Source organism: Corapipo altera, unplaced genomic scaffold (genome assembly GCF_003945725.1).
Source record: "Corapipo altera isolate COAL_440 unplaced genomic scaffold, ASM394572v1 0, whole genome shotgun sequence".
Taxonomy (NCBI): domain Eukaryota; kingdom Metazoa; phylum Chordata; class Aves; order Passeriformes; family Pipridae; genus Corapipo; species Corapipo altera.
In genome coordinates this window covers 53,038,524-53,062,778 of record NW_020884872.1, presented here as the reverse complement: position 1 = coordinate 53,062,778, position 24,255 = coordinate 53,038,524, and the positions used below count along the sequence as shown (strand labels likewise).

The following is a 24,255-nucleotide window of genomic DNA, read 5'->3' as shown; positions in this document are numbered from 1 at the left end:
AGAAACACAAGTTTGAGAGGAAAGATTGTCACTAGTTCATGAAGAGAACACATTGTAATGTGAAGTCCAAGACTGACATAATTTAAAGATGTAATAAGGAATTTTGTACTGACATAAAGACAGGATGTTGCAGGGAACAGAAGAAGACACAAATAGGACTGTTCTTAGGCTTATCTTAGCATGTCTTTCTGTTGTTTGCTCCTGAGCAGGAAAGGTTTGAATCCAACCATGTCTGTGAAGAATTGAATTTACAGGACCCATTCTAAAAACACCACTTTTGTATCTTTAATTTGTTTATTTATTTCGCAAAGGAATGTTTGATATTCTGGAGCAGGGAGGGTATAGGGAGAACGTTTATCCTGCAATTCCTATATGATTGCTTGCGCTGCCCTTGTGTCTACCTCCAAAGTTTTCAGCCAGGTGCAAATAACAAACTAAGAAGCATCTGTTCTGCCGAACAGCATGGCCCCCAGCTTGTTCCCTGACCCTGAATGTTTATATTTCATATGTATTTGTGCCTTACTAGGTTCTAGTGGGAGCAGTAAAATAAAAATGGAAGAAATATTTGTATGTAGCATTCACTTCAGGGTCCAATCCACAATGGTAGACTGGATAAGAATGTAGCACATTTGATTTCTTCCATCCTGCAGTACTGATAAGGATTTCAGCAGGTTTTCTATGGTTAAGCACCTTTACACTTTTTAAGCATCCATACCCTGATATACAAACACCATTCTAGTTGTCTGTGACACAGTCCTCACACTATTTCATTAACTCTGAAAAAGCGCATATATAATCAATGATTACATCGCAGGACAATGAGCCACTCTTTGCCACCGGATCTGGAGGGACTACAGAGTATCCTTGGACATATGCAACTAGCAGAGAGAGGGATGGAACCTGATCCCCATTCATTTTCACCACTTCTAAGGTGAGGTCAGTATCTAGAGTTTTTAAACCACCATGCTGTGGTGCAGTGGAGTCACTCAGTCAGATGCTGGTTCCAGTGACAACCAAAATTGCTTATTTTAGAAAAAGATGAAGTGTAATAGAAGATAATTAGAATATCACTTGAAAGGTTTCATAAAAAAAGTCACAAATAAGCTTACAAATGGTAATTAAAGGAAAAAATTAGAAATTTATATTGTGCAATAGAGTACTGTTCTGTAGATAAAAATCACATGCCAGCTGAGATAAGAAAGTCCTCTCCTGTCTGCTGTTACTGGTAGATGGCAGTCAGCAGAGTCAAATCCTAACTGAAGTAACTTCCAAACTGTTCAGACTCAAAGAAATGAACAGTGTTGGTTAATAGTGCTTACCCTGGTCTATAAATGTTGTGAGAGGATGTCTTAGCAATGTTAGAAATCTGTAGACAAGTACTTTATTCTAATCCCCATGAACAAACCAGAGTAATTCTGATGTTTCAGAAAACCAGAAAATCCAATTTCCCAAGAACATGAGGATGGAAGGAAGCAGTTGAAAAGAGACTATGGTATATTTTCCTAGGGAAATTGGGGATACAGTTTTAATGTAAAGATACAAATAAAATAAATAAAGCAAAAATTCATTATTCATTTTTAGTTACAGCATACATGTTTATTATGCAGAGATAGGCATATTTTCCTATAAAACAAAACTTGGAATGCCATAGCATAAGTAAAACACACATAGACCCAAACAAAAATACTGATAGCTATATAAAAATTTACATGAAATTACATTTAAAAATGTATTCTATTATAGTTTCCTTCACTTCTGTATCACTACTGGTTTTTGAGTTGTCTAATGGTTAGAAAAGAAATACATAACTTATTAGACTGTCTTTAAGATACTGGATATGAAACTGTAAATATTAAACAAAAACAAATACACAGAATTTTGAGGATTTTACAGTAAAAGTGCTACACATCCAGGCAATTCCTCTCTACATACACACGTGCACAATCCCCTATTTTCAGATGGACAGAGCTCTAAAACAGAGTTATTTCAGTTTGTAGCATTGAAGACAGAGTATATGAAAAAGACACAGAGAGGTGAAACAGAATAATTTAATGTCTATTGGTATGATTAAAAAAAGTGTGTAGTAAATTTAAAACCTATACCATGACTACGGCAGCACAAGTGATTTCCAATAAGAGATAAGGATGTTTCTTGATGTTCTGGATACATTTCAACATATTTCTTTTCTAACCTAAATTCTACTTGTGATCCAACTGAGTATTGGATGAGATTAGTTTTGTGTATTGTGCATACGTTCATAGGCATTATAAACCCTGATTAATCGAGGTCTATGAAGTAATGAGAGACTTACAGAGAAAGAAAACTTTAGAAAATAAATACCGTAGATGATCAGGGTAGTGTTGCATGAATGTTCAACTGCTGCTGACAACTCCTCTGTGTGTGCAGCAGGGGTGAATGTGATCCTACCATCCCATGTTTCTGTGAAACAATAAAGTACTAGATCTCGCAGTTTTACCTTTATCTAGAGAACACTACTCCATTGCACAATATAAATTTCTATTTTTTTGCTTTAATTACCATTTGTAAGCTTATTTGTGACTTTTTTTCATGAAACCTTTCAAGTGATATTCCAATTATCTTCTATTACACTTCATCTTTTTCTGAAGTTAAATATATTTCATTTCCTTGTTAATAACTTGTAAATGAGGAATTTTGTGTAAAGTTGGTTTTCATTCTCATATTTTTTGCATAGTTGATAATTGAAGACTAGACGTATAACAAGGACATTTCATGAAAAAGAATAAATGTATAGCAATATTGTTTGCAACCAAATATTTTAAGTCAAATGCAGAAATATCTAGAATCTGTCTTTCAAAGATGTTATTAAGTATTTTTGAAGAAGTTGATGTAGACCACATGAAATAATGAAGGTTGTCTGGTACTATGGATGCAGTGTATTTATTTTAGCTAGGTCTAAATGCAGGAATTTTGATATGAAAAAAAAGTGAAAATTGCTTCATAAGCAGATGCAAATCCTAAAAATCTCCCCTTGTCCCCAACCCCACCTTTTTATTCAATGTAGACATTTCCACCATAAAGGTACCTTATCTTTTTTTTCCTTTCTGTTAGAATGCTTTGGTATTTAAACCCATAAAGAAGGGTAGGAATTCTGCATTTATCATAAAAACATTTCTACTTTTTTTTCCCTGGTAAGACTTTCTGCTGATTTTGCTATTGCTAAAGTTGTTGCTGACCGGTGCTCTGATAATTTTGTTCAAGATTTAGAGATGCTGCTGTGAGTAGGTGCATGATGACCTTGATCTAGTGATCTGCAATATTACATTTTGAACTGAAAAGACAGTTACTCAAGTGGAACATATGTGACCTAAGCAGGTTACTGATGTAGATACCAAGAAGAATATTTTGGTAACGAATGAGCTATAGAGAAAATGGTAACACAGGGTAGCAGTTCACTACTCTGTAGTCAGGCTGCAAGAAATTCCTTTAAACTTTTCAAAAAACTATGACATGTGCACAAAAGGAATATTGCTTTTTTTTGAGTGAAAATAATGTATTAAAATACAGTAAGGATTTGCCATAAAGTTGGGAAAAATGTCTTGTTTTCTTTTTTAAAAAGTAGTGGATTTCTATTTTTTTATTTTCAAGCAGGTAACTTATGTCTGTTTCATTTAAGAAATCTAAAAGGATAAGTAAGTTTCAATGCACATTTGCAATACAGAGACTGAAAAATTCTGTTATCCGTTCTGCATAGCCTGCCTGCCTCTTACTTTGGCTTTCTAATTTTCTCAAGAAAACTCACCACGATGACAACCTCATTACTATGCTGTCTTAATGACTCCAGTGAGAGACACTTCTCTGTGTTGCTGTTCCTGTTTATATACTCCATTATTCTTTTCCTATTTAGTCTTCCAGAAGGTGTGAAAAAGGAAAACAGAGTTGGTCATTGGTACTCAGTGTTGACCTAAAGCTAATGGAATGTTACTTGTTTATTAGTTCATTTCACAATTAAGGTAAATTATGCTGTAATTATTTACCATTGATAGCTATTAAATGTCTGAGAAAAAAAAGGATTATAACAACATACATTTTATGTTTTAAAAAAACCCAAACCTTAAATGTGTAATTTTTTTGGAAAAATGAACTCCAGGAACTATAAAAAAGAATACTGAAATATATTACGTGGAAATTAGTAAACACAGAACAATAGAATCATTTTAGTTGAAAAAGATCTTATGATTGAGTCCAACCTTTTACCCAGCACTACTGAGTTCACCACTAAACCATGTCCCTCTGTGCCACATCTACATACCTTTTAAATACCTCCAGGGATGGGGACTCAACCACTTCCCTGGGCAGCCTGTTCCAATAATTGACAACTCTTTCGGTGAAGAAATTTTTCCTAATATCCAATCTAAACCCTCCCTGATGCAATTTGCAGTCATTTGCTCTCATCCTATCACTTGTTACTTCGGAAAAGAGACTGACTCTCACCTTGCTACAAGTTGCAGAGAGTGCAAAGGTCTCTCCTGAGCCTCCTATTCTGCAGGCTAAACAACTCCAGGAGCCTGTTCTTTCATATTACAACCATCTATCTCAGCAAAATGACTCACTTATAATACTTGAAATCACTGGAGTTTTTTGGCTGTTAAAATAGAGCAGACAAGATTTCAGAGAAATCTTTTTTTATCTAAATAAAAGCAGTATGCAGACAGCTGCTTCAAAGTTCAGAGACAGAATTTATTTTGGCTTATTGTCCTCCTGAGATATTTCAAGGCTATAACTACATAATCCTTTAACATAGCAAATGTCCTCATTGAAAACACAGGTGAAATCAAACTAGCACTAAAGGCAGAAGAAACTCATACAGAGGACTGGTGAGGACAGATATGTGATGTTATCAATAAAAGGAGTAGGATTGCAAAAGGGACCATCAATTTCTCACTTGTCAGTTCTTTTGTGAACATTTACTTATACCATAAGTAATGACAGTATGTTTATATTCCCGCTTGACAAGAGCTGCTCCTGGAGTCTGGTCTGTGGTGCCAGCTACTGGGAGTAGTGAGGTCTTTAACCTCAGCCACTGGGGGCGTCCTCATGAAAACCAGCTATTTCGGGACACAAGTATGAGTGAGGAGCGCAGCAGAGCCATGCTGGTGTTCAGGGGATCCACGAATGTGTGTGTGCTTGTGAACCTGGAGAGTGTGGTGTGCTTCTGCCTCTGCCAGCCCAAAAGGAGGAGGGAGAATGTGTCTGGTGTGAGTCCCAAATGTGGGGGCTGCTGAGAGCAGCACTTTGCCTGTGACTGTCTGTGTGACCAGCCTATCTGTGTCCTCTGTGTATCTGTGTGTGTCTGAGCCTGTCTGCGGCACACATACTTAACTTCACTACTGGTTGAACCTGCCAATGGGAAAATGGCAGAAGCATCCTTCAGACGGAGTAGAGATCCTGGTTTTCCAGGAGCACCGTGCTGGGCTCCAGCAGCTGGACAGGAGGGTCCTGGGTCAGGGCAGCTGGATCCAGGAGCTATTCCAACTTTCCTGAGAAGTTTGTAAGCATTAGACTATTTCTTGCATTCTAATATCCGAACAGGAATAAGAAAATATACCAAGTTCTTAATAGTAATAACAATAAAATATTAGCAATATATTAGGAGCACTATCTACCATTAAATGCAGGAAGCCCCAGCCATGAATTCATTTGCAGGCTGGATTAAGGAAAGAGTGAAGTACAACAGAAAGGTTGAGGTATTTAACTATGCTACACCCTCAAACTTCTAAGAGAAGACCTCAATAATTTATATGTGTGATTTTATAAATATATACATACATATATACATACATACACATATATATATACACACACTTACATAAAACCTTTCCAAAAGCACACCAGGGAGAAATAGAAAATAATAAACACATTGGAATTATTTTTTTAAAGAAAAATACTCTATCTTGAGTAGGGTGTTTTTTTGTGTATTATACAAATACAGGACTACAAGCACTCACATTCTGAAAATTAAACTCATTTACTGTACACTGTATATTTTGAATGAAAATGCAAGTAAGATAAAGATAAGATGCTTGCTCAAGATAGTTATGTGCATCAAATGGATAGATAATGAATGTTGTCAAATATTTTACGTATGTGAAAACAAACTGGTTTGTAGTAATTTCTACCACTTGCAAAATGCCATAGAACAATTTTGATGCATTTAACTTTCTTTTTTTTTTTTTCTTGTTTTTACAAATTTTCACTAAGCAGAAGAGGAAAGAGTCAGATAGCTTTTCAAGTTACAGATATCTCAGACACATATCTCAAAAAGCAAGAATTACTAAGATGAAAAACATGATCTTTCCCTATTTTTGCATTTCTTTACAGTATTTACAATAGGTTTTCCAACATTTCTTTCAGTATTTTAAAAATATGCCTGTATGAGAATGAAAAATATAAAAGTAAAATAAATAAGGTTTAAGTGAAGTCTGCTGCGAGAAATGTCTTTCTGGGTACAAGAAAGACATTTGTCCCTTACTATTCTAACTTTTCCCTTATTATTCTAACTGCTAGCTAGTGAGTCAGCTAGGTTAGGACACTTCATGAGACATCAATCAGTATTCTGACACCCGTATAAGACTGTTTGATTATTGATACCAATCTCCTCTTGCTATATTTTCCTTCAAGTAAAATACAAGTATATTTGCCTGCTCATAATTTTCCATAGCACCATCTAACATAGACCATATACATCATGTTCTATCACATGGGTTTTTTCTGCATTTAGGATTCCAAGATGGCTGCAGGAAGTCAGTGTTTAATCATTCTTTAAAATTGGTAAATGTCCACTTCTTGTAATTACTCATTTCAGTCTATTGTCCTCCTTTACATGTGGACTGAGACAGCTTTTGTATACTATTAGATGATTAAATCCTGCTAATCCAAATTAGAGAAGTCAGTGTGGCAATATTAACGGGTAAAGTGAATGGAACATTGTCAGAAGTATATACCCCCAATCTATCAATACATCTCATTTCAGTAATGCAAATGTATAGGGAAAGTGTGTTTCTTACATGCACCTCTGAAATTAAATTAATAAATAACCACAGGTCTGTAGAAACAGAGATTTAAATGAGGTTTTGTACAATTATAAAGTTACAAAATTATCCAACTTTGATCCTTTCAATTTTATCCATCTAGAACTATGCTGCATTAACTTTTCACATCAGGCAAAATTCCAGTTGTTGTTTCCTGGAGTTTAATTATCACTTCTTTTTTATGGAAAGGAAGATAACCACAGATGAGATTTTAAAACAAACTTAGCATGCTAGACTGCTTTTTATGTGATGGGCCACATAACCTTCAAATACTTTCATAATATTTGTACTTACCCACTATTTTATATGTTAGTTAATAAATTGCTAATTTGATTAGCTCATCCAGATCTTATATGTAACTGTTTCATATTTGGTAGCAAATGACAGGAAGCATTAAAAATACATCATTGTGAGTTGCAACTATCCAAGTCAGCATTTCAGTGAAGAGAGTTGTGGGGGAAAAAATAAATTATTAATTATTGAGGAGAGATGATACAGTATCAGCATAATCTCACCGCCTAAATATTCAGGCTTGCTTTATAAACTCAGTGTTTCTTCAAAACAAGCAAACAGGTCTCTTGAACTGACATGTGGAAACAAGACTCACAGGGCATAAAAGCCAGTCAAGAGTCACAAGAGGGATGAGCTGAACAGATGCAAGCTGAGACTACACAGCTGCAGAACCTGAGTTACTGGGAATACATATTACATCAGCTGTAACAAAGGCTCCTACTGTGCACATGCTGCTCTGCCAAAACAGACCCCCTCTCAAAGCAGTTTGTATCTGCTGTAAATATATAAAAGTCCTGGTTATCTCCAGTTAGAGTTTTCACCAACAGAGGGCTGAACCTCTGTTGCTCTGTGTCCTCTTCTGCTGCTACAGAAAAAAACTGCTTCTGCCTGACCTGAAACTGCAAAATAGGCTGTTTGTCGATGCTGCAATGGTGCTACACTCTGTGTTCTCTTCCTGAATATTTCTACATTTCGATTGAGGAACAGACATTTATAGTAAACGAGAACAGATACTGTTGCATCCAAATTGGGTTTATTTCCTACCCACAATGAATACTTGTGTTCAAAGTAACTTGTTCTAAGTAAGACGACATTTGTATTTTAGGTATTTTATGATCCAAAGACAATGTTCTGTGCACATCCATGCCTCACATTTGGTTGTACAAATGCTTATAAATGCTAAATGGACAAAAATAATCTACAGTTACAATAAGAATATATGTATATTGATTCTTTCATCAGCATTTTCTTATTATCATAGAAACATAGAGCAATTTGGGTTTGAAGGGACTTTAAAAAATCACAGAATTAGAGAGTCACAGAATATGCTGAGTTGGAAGGGACCCATCAGGATCATCAAGTCCAACTCCTGGTCCTGGGCAGGACCATCCACAAGAGTCACACCAGGTGCCAGAGAGCATTGCCCAAATTCTTCTTGAACTGTGACAGTCTCGGTGCTGTGACCACTGCCCTGTGACCACAGGATCCGTAGGGATCCTGTTCCAGTGCCCAACCACCATCTGTGAAAAGCCTTTTCTGATATCTAACAGAAACTGTTAGCATTCATCTTCCTCGACCTGCTTGTCACACTTCTCTTGATGCTGCCCATTTATTTTTCACATATGCACAAATGTCATACATCCTTCTCATTGGTGTAACTTTATGGGAAAAGCATGCCATGTGATTTTGCATATGATATTGCCAAAGCTATTTAGTGAAACAACTGCAATAACTATACCCTAGACAGAAAGTTGTAAAATCCTGAAGATATCATTTTATACTTTTTTTAAGTACAGTTTATTTTATATGAGAACTAGTGTTTCTGAAGGCATAATCTTCAGTCTAAATTTAAGACATTAAAATTTAAGATAATGTGGAGTTGTCAGTGAATATCACCAAAAAAAAAAAAAAAAGCCTTTTTTGAGTATGTAGGTTTTTAACACAGCTAGCTTTAAGTTCAAATATTTTATTTAATTCATTCAAGAAATCAGTGGATTAGACTTCTTAGCAGAAATGAAAGTACGTAATTGTAATTCTTATCCCAACAAATAACAACAAAATACTATAATAAAATTTCAACTGCCTTCTACTTTTCCTCACAGAAAAATGGGGATAATTTCATCTTCCATTATCTGTTGACAAAGTAGTAATCTAGTTTAAGCTATTTATCTAGGTTTTTTCTCTAAATGACAGACAAATTTCTGCATTAGAAGACCATGAATCATCCATAATATTTTAGACAACTATTTAAGGATGTAATACCTGCACATCAATGATACTGCATATCAAACTGCCAACTGCCTTTGTTCATTTGTTAAAAAAGAATGAAAGAAGTATTTGACTCACTTATAGAGCAAACATAATTTCTAGAAATCTAAAACTAAGGTAAATTAACTTCATTCAATTTTTTTTGTTAAATTTCTTTCTGAAAATTATAATAATTTTTAACAAAGAATGAATTAAAACCTCAGCTTCTTTTCTCTAACAGTATTATTCTTTTCCTTAAATATCAGCAGATTTTTATTAGATCTAAAGTCTTGGCAGCATTTCTTGACTGATTAGACATCCCCACATCGATCCTGGAATAGAAAGATATTTCACCATTTGCTGATAAAGAAAATACAAGGTATAACTTTTATAAAGCAATAAATATCCTTTAATACCTTTGTTGTTATCCATTCCTCCAACAGCATAAAGTGTCCCAACTGTAGACTTTCTAGGCTTAGTTCTTGGACTTTGCATGAGAGTTCTTCTCTCTGGTAAAAGATGATATTTCATGGCTTCCAGAATAAGCTTCTGACATTCTAGGTCATCCTTAAAAAGCACATGGTTTTCCAGGTCTGCCAATATCTGTGAATGACATGAAGGTGAATCAAAAATGCTAGAAATTCCTAGAAAAGCAATATCATGCATACAGCTGAAAGGCTATTATATTACATTTCCAAAGAAGAAGGTTGCAAGTTGTAAATGTTAAGTGTTGGATTCATCTGCCTGCATGTACAAATCTACCAGCTTTTGAGAAGTAATAAATCACCCCATAAGTTTTCAAGATCCCACTGAACTAAGTAACCTGGGCTAATCTCGCAGCTGACCTATCTTTGATCTGTTGGACTACAAACCTCCTGACCTCTACTGCTACCTGAATGATTCTGTGATCTCATTGATGTCAGGTCAGAAGAGTGCAGTGCTTATGAAGATTTCGGGCCATATCTGCCAGATATACTAGGGTATTCAAATTCAGTCAAACTCTCAATATTTATATTTAGGCAGTTGAGTATTACATCTACATGCTGATCCCTACATTCCGCTGACCATCATATTAGAGCAGGTTTTAACTGCATATGACAGCATATCTTTACAGTGTGGTAAATTTTTAGATCTCCTAGAATATATGACTGGGAGACCAAATAATTTTCAGAGAAGCAGCTGAAGGCCAGGAAGCAGGAGAATTTAGTTCCAGAAGTTTGAGGATGTATCTCCACCCAGACACATATATGCAAACATATGCAAACAGTATTGCAGTTGCCTAAAAACAGGAAGTTAGACTGCTTGTAAGAACTCTCAGCTATTTCATCTGGGCTTCAATGGCTGCTGAAGAATGTATGAATGTCCTTTGTCAATCTGTTGTTTTTTGTGACATCTAAGTATTAATAGCTTGCACATGTAGACAGTTGTGTCCTGCTTCTGATTTTAAGTGTCTATGATGAGATGAGTCTATTCAGGTTCAAAGAAAGGCAATGCAGGCTACAGTATCTCAGCTGGTGATCCAGAACTCTTTTTCATGGCTGACAACCTAAGATTATAAATATGCTTAAATTGCTTAATAGATATGCTTAAATAAATATGTTAAAAGAAGTGAACAGAGAGGTTCATCTAGCCTAGACAAAAGATGTCTCCAACTGTGGTCATACGTCAATGTCTAGGGAGCAAACCATGAAATTATTTTCAAATATATAGTAACTTCCTTTAATATTCACCCAATGTCTGACTTTCAGATCAGGCACATTCTGAGGTGGATGTCTTTTCCATGCAACTTGTAATTCTCAGGAACCTTATCTACAATTAAGTAGTTCAATCTTCCTTTTAACTCACGCAAATTTGTTGCATCCACAATGTACCCAGCCTATTACTCACTGTATATGAAGGTTTATCTCCCTCCTTTTTTTTTCAAACCTGGTTCTGGTTGCTTTGTTTGCTTTCACTTGATTTGTTTCATACATTTCTTTCTTTCAGTACCCTCTAGTTCTTCTGTTGAAAGAGAAAATGAATTACTGATGTACCAAGTTTCTTAGAATATTCTAGACTTCTGTTGTTATTTTCTTTTAGTCAAGTATTTTCTAGACCAAGAAGCCTCAGCTTTCTCAGTCATTACTTAGATGAAAGAAGATTTATATCTTTTATCACCTTTGTTGACTTTTTCTGAACCTTTGAGTTTTGTTGGATTCTTTTTGTGAAGGGATAAGAACCGCACACATTATTAACCATGAATTTTTGTGGTGGCAAAATGATGTGCTCTGTTTTGTTATCTTTTTCTTTTCTAACAACTTGCAACTTTTGATTCTGAATTTTTGACCACTGCAGATCTACTGACTACAAAGTCAGAAGCTGACTTTTCCAGAAATTCCTATTTTAGAGACCCAAAATTTTACTCCTGAATGAAAGTGGTCAATCCAGAACCTATGGTTTTAAATTTGAACTTAATCTTTGGCTTTATTTTCTTGTTTGACTTTTTTTTCAATTATTGTTTGTTCTCCAGGTAGATTATATAAAATTTATCTACATTAAAATTGTAAAAGTGCAAAAGTTATTAGGAATTCTGAAGTGTTTAAATTCTAGGGATTTAAATTCTACTCACATATTGAGTTTTTGTAGGTCTTGGGGAAGTCAGTGAAATTTCTTGTATCCAAAAGTTTGATTCTATTATTAAATTGCAGAACTAACTCTCATCTAAGTTGACAAGAATATGTATTGCAGTGGGAGACTGGGTAATTCATTCTTTTATGTTCTAATACAAATTCCACAAGTTGTAGCTGAAGATATTAAAGGATGTTTTAAAAATGTCTTCCATTTAATTAAAGCTGGCTGTCCAAATTACCAAGACTATGAGGTGTCCTCCATGGGTTAACCATGAGTGAGAAAACTTGTGGATGGTTTGCGTCACACCAATGTTCAATGTCAATGACATTCCAGGCAATGACATTATTAAAGCATTAGCATCTAGATAACAAGATTTGTAGTTTTAAGCTATCTATTGTGTATTGAAAACCTCTGGTACATTTCAGATGACAGTATGCATCGTGTTTCATTCTGCCCAACTTCCCGAATATCTGGAACCATAAAATATCCACATATCCATATAATAAAAGGGAAAAAAAGTTGGGGTATAAAAAAAAATGGGAGAGGAAAAAAGAAAGTAGAAGACAATGCGAAAAGGTACAAAGAGACCTCACCACAAATTAATTGAATTAGTTTTAGGGAGGAGGAATAAGATCAAAAGTGTGATAATTTAACATAGCAATACACAAAGACCCTTGGTTCATAGAAAACAGTAGAATTTACATTAGGAAGCATTTATTTACATCTAGAGAGCTGGTGCATGCCCCAGGCATGCCAGTGCTTAAGAGGTATTTGAACAATACCTTTAATAACTTGCTTTAACTTTTGGTCAGCCCTAAAGTGGTCAGTCAGTTGGACTAGAGAATATTTGTAGGTCACCTCCAGCTGAACTATTCTATTTTATTCTGTTCTATTCTACTCTCTCACAGAAGGAATAGGTAATACAAAGGAAACCATGGGTTTGCAAACCATTAGTTTGCACAAGGACTGCATAAATATTAAACTTAAATCTCTTCACTGGAGTAATCCTAATATTCATTTTTTGTCCTTAGATACGAAAGTAAATGCTCCAATGAATATATGCTATCTCACAAATGTATAATTAAGAAGGCTAAACCAAACAAATTTCTTTTTTTTTTTTGGTCACTAAACCTATGGACTAAACACAATGGTGTTGTTTTATCAGTTAAGATACAAGAATATTAAAAGAATGAAAATATGAAAACAAAAGACATCTATCTTCTCTGGTAATAATATTTTCAGAAAACATCATTGAATGTGGTCCAGGTTTTCAAATAGATTATGCACCAACTACAAATGATCCCATGATCATGAAAGTAAAAATAAATTCAAGAAAGAAAAAGACAGATGAGATAAAAAGGCATTGAAAATATCAATATATTTTGAGAAATTCAAATATCTTTCAGGGTCTCTGAATAAATTGCTGTCAAAGTACCAAGCCTGGATTAATGTATCAATAAATGAAGGCATGAGGCTGAAGTTTTTTCTCCCAATGAATAATGAATGGCTCATATGCTTTCTTTCATTTAGGTAGATTAGATTTTTGAAAACTGTCATATCAACTTTCTATGTCTGGTGAACCAAGCACTTTTCTCATCTTACTTGGAAAATGAGATATATATAAATCCCTCCATATATTTGTTCTCCAAAACTGTATTTGCTATTATTTTCTCATAAAACAACAGTATCTGTCATATTCATTTTTATAAATGTGCATGACTACTGTATTAAGAAACTAAAAAAAAAATATCTGAAATAGCAGCACTGACTGTAAAAATAAGAAAAATATTTAGATTGGCTAATATGAATTCAGTCTCAGAGAAATGTTACAGAAAAGATGTGAAATTTGAACTGCTGCTCCTTTAAATTTGTCACAACTTCCATTCTGGCTTGTTCCTAACATATATGTATCTTTTAAACTAATTTGTTTCTACTGATCTATATACTCCAAGGCCATATTCCCTTGACCACAGAAATTCACTAAGAGGGAGTCAATATCATATACAAAATTATCATCTGTTGTAGTCTTACTCCTTAGAAACACACCTGCCTGCATCTAGATTTTGGACAATTTTAACAAGAAAAAGCCGCTTTTGGAAAACGAAGTCACTGAAGAGGCTTTAATACTGTGGTCAGATTAAAACAATATGTACTTCCATCTGTAATATAAGTGCTTTGAGGTTGAAGGCTCAGGGCGCTGGGTTGTCAAGAGTTTTATTAAAACAGTATGAGGCACAGACAGAACATAAATAGACACATTCCAAAAAAAAAAAACCAGAGACATTTGTGTTCCTGGATGGCAATATTTTTAAGAGGGGTCACTATACATGGTTGAGGTTAATAGCTTGATATAAATGTTTGTAAATAAATTGCACATAAAATAAATTATACTTGAAAATATTCTTAAACTTTTATATTAACTTCTTTTTTTTTTTTACAGGAAAGTGGTCTTCTCCCAGAGTCTACTATTCTTAACCAAAAAGGCAGTCACCTAAAATTTTATCAAGAAGTGCTTTAAAATGTCTCTGCTCTCACATAAGCGATCTTCGCATCTATTTTCATTATATTAAATATCAAGATTCTATTCTCTTCTCTCATAGGTTTTCAGTGTTTTCACACAGACTGTAATGGCATTACATAAAATATAGAATTTCTATATGTTTTTACACTTAATTTTAATGAGTTAGAGTCAGTACAAGAATAGTAGAATAATCACTGGATTTTTTTTCAGTATTTCTTAATCTAAATTGAGTATCAAGAAAATTGAGTCTATGGTTAGAGCCCAATTAATTTTCAGATTTATTAACCTTCTCTAGCATGTAGAGGAAAACACAGTTCTCAGGAAGGTATTTAAGCTATTATTTTTAACAACTTTCCAATGAGTGTATCCTTCTAATCTTGTCACCCATTATATCAATGGAAGGGCTGCAAAACTTCTGATTATCAAGAAATTAAAAGCAAGCATTTTGTTTGCTAGAAGGTGAACAGGTAATAGCAGTCGAGGAGAAGGTTGAGGTAGTTAACAGTCTCAGTCTTGAATGGTAACCTCTCTTCCCACGCCTCTCAAGTGGATGGACAGTGGGATGGGGACTGGGGGAGAAAAATCTCTGCCATTTTAAGCAAAGATCAGGTTCATGACCACCTGATAGACGTGAACAAGTCTATCAGACCCAACAAAATGCATCCCAGAGTCCTGAAGAAACTGGTTGATGTAGTTGCCAAGCTACTTTCTGAGATATTTGAAAAGTCATGGCAGTCAGGGGAAGTCCCAGGGGACGGGAAAAAGGGAAACATCTTTAAAATGGGAAGAAAGGATGACACTGGGAACTAAACCTGTCAGTCTCATCTTTGTGCCTGGAACAGATTCTCCTAGAAACTATGTTAAGGCACATGGAGGACAGGAAGGTGATTTGAGACAGCCAGCAGAGATTCACCAAGGGAAAATCCTGTATGACCAACCTATTTGCCTTCTTTGATGGAGTAACTACATCAGATGTCATTTATATGGACTTCTGTAAAGCCTTTGATATGGTCCCCCAAAGCATCCTTCTCTTCAAATTGGAGTGATGGTTTTGATGTGTGGACTGTTAGGTGGATTAGGAAATGGTTGGATGGTTGCTTCCAGAGGGTAGATGTCAAAGGCTCAGAGTCCCAGTGGGCATCAGTGATGAGTGGTGTCCCTCAAGTGTCCGGACTGGGATCAGTATTATTTAATACCTTCATTAATGACATAGACAGAGGGATCGAGTTCACCATCAACAAGTTTGCAGATGACACCAAACTGAGTGGTGGGGCTGGTACACCTGAAGGATGGGATGGCACACATGAAGAGGGACCTAGACAAGCTCGAGAAGGGGGCACATGGGAATCTCACGCAGTTTAATAAGACCAAGTGCAAGGTGCTGCATCTGGGTTGAGGCAACCCCAGGTATCAATCCAGGCTGGGGGATGAACAGATCAAGAGCAGTCCTGCCAGGAAGGCCTTGGGAGTGCTGGTGGATGAGAGGCTGGACATGACCCAGCAATGTGTGCTCGCAGCCCAGAAAGCCAATCGTATCCTGGGCTGCATCAAAAGCAGTGTGGCCAGCAGGTCATGGGAGGTGATTCTGTCCCTCTACTCTGCACTGGTGAGACCCCACCTGGAGCACTGCATCCAGCTCTGGGGTCCCCAGCACAGTAGAACATGAAACTTTGTGAGTCCAGGGGGGACCACAAAGATGATCAGAACGATGGAGCATTTCTCCTATGAGGAATGGCAGAGAGCTGGGATTGTTCAGCCTGGAAAAGAGAACTTACAGGAAAGATGAGGCAAGACTATTTACAAGCATTATAGTTACAGGACAAGGGGGAATGGGTTCAAATTGAAGCAGAGTAGATTTAGATTAGGTGTTAGAAAAAACATCTTTACTGTGAGGGTGACAAGGCACACAAACAGGTTACCCAGGGAAGTTGTGGATGCCTCATCCCTGGAGATATTCAAGGTCAGATTAGATGGGGCTCTGAGCAACCCAATCTAGCGGAAGGTACCCCTGCCCTTGGCAGAGGGATTGGAACTAGATAATCTTCAAGGTCCCCTTCCAACCCAACCCATTCTATGATTCTGTGATTGTGCGATAAGGGTTTCTGTGTGTTTGTGTGTGCCTGTTCTGGTTAGGATGCAATTAATGTTACTAAATAAGAATATTAAAGTATGCTAATAAGCAATGGTGTTGAGCATTTTTCAGAACACTAGCTTAATTTTTATTTCATACTGTTAACATTTTTTACATATTCTTTTTGTGATTTTTTTTTCCTCTAAAGTGTTCAGCAGACTGTCAGTAGACTAGAAAATCAAAGACCTGAAGACAAACCATATTCAGAGTTTAAGCAGGATGATGCCTCCTCTTGCAAGATGATTTAACGTACATTTAGGACTACTGAACTGAACAGTATACTCTGTCTACATTAACTTAGCAGAATACAGGCACAAGAGAGCTAAGAAATCAAATTATCAGTTTTCTCTGCACAAATTTGAGATAATATTAAGTTATATATACTTTCTAATGTTTAATGGAATTAATGGAATTAATGGAATTGATGCCAAGGGTCTTTATGGAAAGCTTATTATATCAGTGAGGATTAAAGTCCAACAATAATATTCGTGATTTCTTGTTAGACTGCTACTTCTTTATTCAGAGATTCCAATCTGTGCCTAGGCTCTTAAAGCAAATATTTATTTCTGAGATCTTTCAACTGAATTGCCAGGTGTTTCAAATAAAGAAGTAATAATCCATAAACACCGTTCTGTCCCAAAATCCTGAGATTTCATGCACCAAGCACAAATGAAAGCTGCATCTCTTTTTATTTCCAATTAGAAATTCACCTTAGAAATGGAAAAAAAAAAAAATTCAAGCAGACAGAAACCTGTGTTCATTTCCCTAAAAAAAAAATGTACTCAGTGTCCAAATCATAAAAACCTTTTTCTTTATTTTTTTGTCAAAAAGCCTACTCTAACTCACTATAAAAATAACAGTAAAAAAAAAGAATCAACCATATAATGCAAAACATACTATTCCAATGTCTTTTCCTGACCGTAAAGATACGGGAACAATAATTTTAAGAAAAATTTTCATTTATCCCTCCTACTCACTTTTTTCAGCACATGGGTTGACTTTTGATAAACACTGTATTTTTGAATCTCCTTAAGACTAAACCCGTGAGTGAGGGGAAAAAAGAAGAAACTGAAATTGAAGCTACTATTTAGAAACCAGAACTCATATAAAGCTAATTGTGTCATGCTGTCTAAATTTCAATAATCTGCTTCAATGTTTTCTACTCCATAGTTATCTTTCCTTATTATATCAGAATAATCAATATATTTTTATTAAATCAGGATGCACTTGATCAGGAAATTCAGTTAATAAGGATGCTTCCCTGAAAACTATATTATGTTCAGCTAGCTCTTCCATGGCTATGACATGCTTCATTAAAAGAGAATTGTATCTAATATTAAATGAAGATTGCTGGACTTTGTAACATGTGGAAATTCACAGAGCTGTCACTTCTCAGAAGATCCATATCAATGCTACTCCAGCATAGTCAATTTTAGCGTTGCTAGAACTTCTCAGACTAGCAACATCCTGAGAATTTTTTGTAACTTTGTGTCATCATGTTTCTCATTTTTCCTAGCTAAAACCCTGAACAAGTGCTTTCTCAGATGTACTTCCAAATTACTTTCAACTCCATGCTGCAGAGAGCTGGCATGTTTCAACTCAGTGAAGCATATTCAGTTGGAGATCTGGAGTGTAAAGTACTCAAGTACTGCCAAAAGGAAAGTCAAGTCTAATGAGCTCAAAAGGAGGAGTTTTGGTACGCTGACCGACAGTGGGTGCACCATGAGACTTCACTGATTGCTGCCTGCTTTGCTGTTACTCTCAGCTCCCACCTTCCTTCCTTGGAGAGCATCTCTGCATTTACTGCTTCCTGACAGATCTCCCCCAGCCTACTGTTATGAAAGTGATTTCCAGCTATTGAGGTGATTTGAATAGTTGATTCGAATGATATTAAGCAAAATCTCACTCTGCATAACCGATCATCTGAGAAATAGGATGGGTCCCTTTCTACCCTGTTGAACATGTGTCATCTAGGATGAAATTTAGCCACTACTAGAGAAAAACCTTCATAGTAACCTCATACTTCTGAAGAGACACTGAACAATTCGTGGCTATTTAGATAGAGCTTTCTACCTTGTGAAAAGTGCAAGGTGTGGCAATATTCACTTAGTCAGGATGAACTAAACCTCAAATTCCACCACCCAGGTATGTGCCTCAGACACAGTAATTATCCAAAAGGGGAGATGATGAAACACCATTGGATTCCTACCACTAAAAAGAAAAACATGGGTATTTCCTCCAGGACAGATATCAGGGCTATAAAATAAACTGAGAAAATACTCCCTGCATGCCAAAATTAAAGAATAAGCACATGCAAAATTTTTAATCTGTAATCCAACAGATAATTGCTGCCAAAAGAGGGACAGTATCATTGCAAATTATGCATTATGTGGTCTCTATCTGCCCATGTCTATCTATTATGACTTATAGTCTTGAATAGTCCTTAAGAACATATAATTATTCTATACCCTGATTAGTATTAAATTTCATACTCAATCACTAATTTTATCACAGACAGAAAGCAACTTTCAGTTCTCTAAAAACCATCCCAGTATCTAGATGCATTCTCCCTGTGAAAAACCTTAAAGAGTCCTGTGCCCTTAGAAACTTACATGCCAATGTCATGTGGAACAGAGGATTAGAATTATCTTAATAGCATTAATAATTGTAAGAGAAGAACAAAAAGTTTAAAGTCCTTTAAATGAATTGCGAATGAATGAAATGTGGATTTTTATGGTACATTTCATTTAACAAAGCCAATAAGTCTCTTTCTTGATCCAAAACACATCTGAAGTCACTTGACAACCTTGAGTCAGAGAAACAGATTACCACATGAAAGAAAAATCTGAAAGTTTGCACATTGAATGGTTTTCAAGAGAGATATTTGATTAGCCATCATGTCCCTTTTATGAGTCTTGTTCCATGTACAGATTTGTTATGGCTGGTTACTGTTGATGATCATAGTAATGTAGCTACCAGGAAAGGATAGAGACTTCTGAAAGGTAAGGTCATGGTTGCTCTTTGTAGAGATACAAATGAAAAATAAATAAAGGGTTCATAGGAATTTCTGGAAAGTAGAAAACTACTAATTTGAAACTTTCTATAAGATTAGTTATACTTTCAAAGTCCTACCATGCTTACACTGCTCTAGCTGTTAGGAAACACTGTGTTTCTATGGACAAAGCTCCAATTAGTAGAATTTTTTATCTGTCTAAAGCTGGTAGAGGTCATTATTTCTACATCATAATATTGGCTTATGAATGCAAGCATTTCAGTTGCCTAATGTGGTGAAAGGAATAAGTTTTTGACACTTCGTGTTTTCTGTCTGTAATACAATTGCAAGAAATGCCTGTAATACTATTGTAACTGAGGATTTCAACTTAATTAATTGCTATTCTGATTAGAACTATATATAAATATACCCATTTTAAGAAATATCAGTTAGGTTATTTGTGCTCCACTGCAAACATGAAGGAAAAAAAAAGTCCCCCACAAAGTGCTACTTCTTTTTTTATGAAACAAATAAATTCTGAGCTACTTCTACCAGATAAAAATGCTCTTGTTATAAAGACTATTGTTTAATAATGTTTAAGCTTCTTACCTAAAAAGGTTTGAACTTACGGGATAAAGATAATAGTGAGTTAAGTAATCTAATTTTTTTTTTTTTCATTGTGAGACACTGGAACAGGTCATCCAGAGAAGTGGATGCCCATCCCTGGTAGTGTTCAGTGCCAGGTTGGATGGGACTTTGAGCAATCTGGTCTAGTGGGTGACATCTCTGCCCATGGCAGGGGGGTTGAAAGTAGATGATATTTAAGGTCACATCCAATTGAAACCATGTTGTAACTCTATGATTTTTTTAATTGATTTGCAATTTCTCCTTTTTGCACACACATTATAACTTCATATTCAGAAGAAATTTTAAACTGGCTTTCTACCCTTCAGTTATAATCCTGAGTCCTCCCTATTCTCCCCTCACATCAGGGTACAAAACCCAACCCAGACCAAAAAGAATACAGCATAGTTGAAATTTGTTTTCCTTAACCTGTCATTACATTACCCTAATAAATATATTAGAGAAAAAAATCAACCATTTACACATACATTCTCTGAGGTGGTACATTTGATACAGAAATGAAGAAACTGACTTCCCCCCCCTCCTCTTGAATAAACTAAGCAGTGGAATTGGAATATTCATTGGTAGCATCTGTAGCAAGTAATTAAACTGTGGTGTTGAAATCACTTTCAAATTAACTCTTCCCCAAAGCTTATGATTTATGAAGACCATTTATTAAATCTTCAGTATTATTTTCCATAAGTGGACCCTTGTTTTCTTCTATGATGCTGTTCAAACTTGAACTTAATTTGTTAATATGCCCATACTTTTTTGTCACACATACTGACTTTTGTTGAACTACAAGTACTACTGCGTCTATCTTTGAAACTTGTACTAATTTGACCAATTTACTTATCATCCTGATGTATTAATGATTCAAATGTTATTCAGTTTAGGAAAACAGTCCCTTCTTAAAGTAATTATTTAGTAATTATTTATTTAGTATTTATTTAGTAATTATTTAGTATTTATTGAAAGTTAGGTGGGATGGATATCTCTTAGATAGAATTCCAATACCTTGGAATCCTTTCTTCTCTACTTCTCGAGATAAAAAATTAAGATCGTAATTCTGAGAACAATATACATTTTGCATTAGTGTTAAAATACTTCTTAAGAAATAAGAAAGGTTCTAGTGGTCAAATTGCATTCAAAAGGAAGTTGAACAAAAAGAAAATCACATTAAAAAAAAGAGAAAATATAAAAAATGCCCTAACCAACAAAGACAAGGCCTTTGACAAAATGTTTTTATTGTCTGGTCTCCTTTGGTTTAAAGGTCTTTATTTGAAGCGCTTCTGAATAAAATTCTATTTTTTTCTCTGAAAGTGATAAATCAAACAGAAGATTAAGTAAAAGCATGAAAGATGCTAACAAATAGAACACAAATGTTATTCAGCCAATAGAAACTAATAGTCTACATTTAAAAATTACTGGAAATTACTGGCTTTTTATTTTTAACTGCAATTACCTATTATCTGCAGCTAGCTATAATTTACCAAAATTCATGTCACTTTCATAAAACTCTTATAAGAGAATAAATACAAAGAAATGAAACATCAAAGAAGCTTTTTTTCCCCCATAAATGATGTTCTCCTTATTCAAATATAATCTTCATGTCCTAGAAGTAGGCAAAAAGGATGGACAGGAAAAACTCACAAAGAAGGGGAACTGTCTATTTAAGCACCTTTTCCAGATAGTATTTCAAGTTTAAATGTTACCAATATGAAGAATTCTTTAAGGACATACATAATCTCCAAAATGTTGATGGCTCAACTAGAAATAGAAAAGAAAATTCTTCTTATTATGTGCTTTCCTATTATGCTGCATCAATTTAAGTGAGAATGAAGAAGGCAAAAAACAGCACTACAGTGCAAAAAAGAGACATAATATTATGGAGGGTTATTCCAACTCATGTCTTAGACCTCCCTTTTTCTTTCCTTCTTTGCTTAAAAGATTTCAATCAAGTCAACAACAATAATGGTTTATGCTTTTAAAGCTACCCATTGTTAACAATTGTTGAGAGCAATGATTGATCTTTGTCTTCACTACATTCAATAAGTTATATTTGCATGACCTGTGGAGGTACAATTGAAGAGAGACAAGGTTTGTATTTTTTATGCATCATTATCATTCCTCAAGTATTTTATGATCACTTCCAATAGTGATTTAACTAGTGAAAATACACTCTTCCACTATATAAAAATACCCCAAAAATATTTAGCAGCAAACCATATGCCCAGTATATCATGAGACACTCAATAAAAAGTCAGGTAAGCTTCCTGTGTTTCAGATAAATAGTATTATAGAATTATGTTGTCACAACTTTTTATTTGAACAGTACCCCATGACAGCTCCAAAGCATTTAGTGATACTTTACCGATATTTACTGGTATTCACTAAACTTTACTGATAGACAAATGCATTTGGAAATGAATATCACCCATAACTGTCTTGAATGCTTATCATTTTCACTGTTTACAAATGCTCACATGTCATTTATCTACACAAGAAACACCAGCCATATTGATAGGACTTCTGGACAATTTTAGAATTAGCTAGAAGATAAAAAAGAAAAACAACAAAACAAACCCCTTTGGATTGTATCTGCACACTGCACTGAACTATCATATCTTTGTTCAGGTAAAGTATCCTCTGACAAGTTACATCCACAGGCAGAGAAGCTGCTATAAAAAAAGTGAATAAGTTAGCTTTACTGTATGATCTATCTAAGAAAAGTAGAGAAATAACAGATTAGCTTGTTTGTACTGACCATACTCAACTAATTGTCACTTCATAGGCAACAGAAATTTTGGGCCCAAATTTCCCCTACAATGATAAGTTAATAGAGGAATATGGAGATTATCCTAGAAGTTTCTCTGAAATGTCATTTTTTATGGACTGAGAATTTATTATTTCTTAATTAATTAATTTTTCTTTTATTTAAATAAGCATATATATTACTTTAAAAATACTGTCACACTTCCTCACATTCCCAAATTTATATTATTCCGATAGAGGCTGACATTCAAACTGAGTAATTGCTTAATCCACTTGCACAAAACCAAGCATTTAGCACCATTTGACATGCCACATGGCATCTAAGAATCCACACAGGGCCAGTAAATACAGCACTGGATTTATGAAGGAATGTTTCCAGATAATCTTCTGGGACCCAGAAAACATGATCATGGAACCTCTCAAATCAGCACACAGGTTTGTTCCTATGTGTTGGAAAGTGCACTAGATCTTCATTGCCTATAGTGGGAGGTTAGGAATCCAGCTGATGTGGAAACACAAAGGTGAATAAGAAGCTGTATCATACCTTTAGTCTTTTCGGATTCAAGTTATAATCTACTGGTATGTAATTCATCCGGAAATGATTGAAAGAATTCACAAAATGTTGTAGAGTATGACTGAATATACGCACATACTTCGCATTTACCCCAGACCAGTAGGGAAGAACCATTCTAAAAAGCTTAGAACTCTAGTCAGGTGAAAATTCTTATAAGCTGCACTTCTCTAGTGATGCGAGAGGTGGTTAGAGAACTGAAAAAGTTTCTCATTTCATATTATCAATCACACTGCTCTGAAGAAGAAATTTAAAGATTGATTGACATAGAATGATTCCCTCCATTTTTGCTAAGCAAAGGAACTTTCGGTTTCATCTAGCTCAATATATATTGAAAAGGTCAGAACTCGATGAACCTAAGTTTGACAACTGCCTGGTAAATTTGCTTTTTTTTTTTGGCAGTACCTCTTTGCCAAATGCTAGCTGAGCTGGAGAAGGAATTTATAAGTTTACCTCACAGTGTCAGTTATCCAAGCTAGGATTTAAAGGGCTTCTACACCATTACTACATGCAAATTCATATACACTTTTAAAATCATGTACAGTCAGATGCAATGTGTGCATTCTAAGGGGATTTAGAGGCTTAGCATTTCCTACAGGTTACCTACAGCATCTCTGTATAAATAAGAACAGGACCCATGTGGACCCATTCACTTTCTCTCCAGTGAGTTACAGGGTATTTAAGTACTTCATTTTATAAGGA

At 35.2% G+C, this 24,255-nt stretch overlaps 1 protein-coding gene across 3 annotated transcripts in view; it reads right to left on the bottom strand.

Moving 5' to 3' along the window:
- KLHL1 (kelch like family member 1) overlaps positions 1–24,255 on the bottom strand; it is a 199,294-nt gene that overhangs the window by 53,206 nt on the left and 121,833 nt on the right. For all 3 annotated transcript variants that reach the window (XM_027647106.1, XM_027647098.1, XM_027647116.1), the window contains exon 6: positions 9,746–9,932. In XM_027647106.1, coding sequence (XP_027502907.1) covers positions 9,746–9,932 — 187 coding nt within the window. The remainder of the gene's footprint in view (positions 1–9,745; positions 9,933–24,255) is intronic.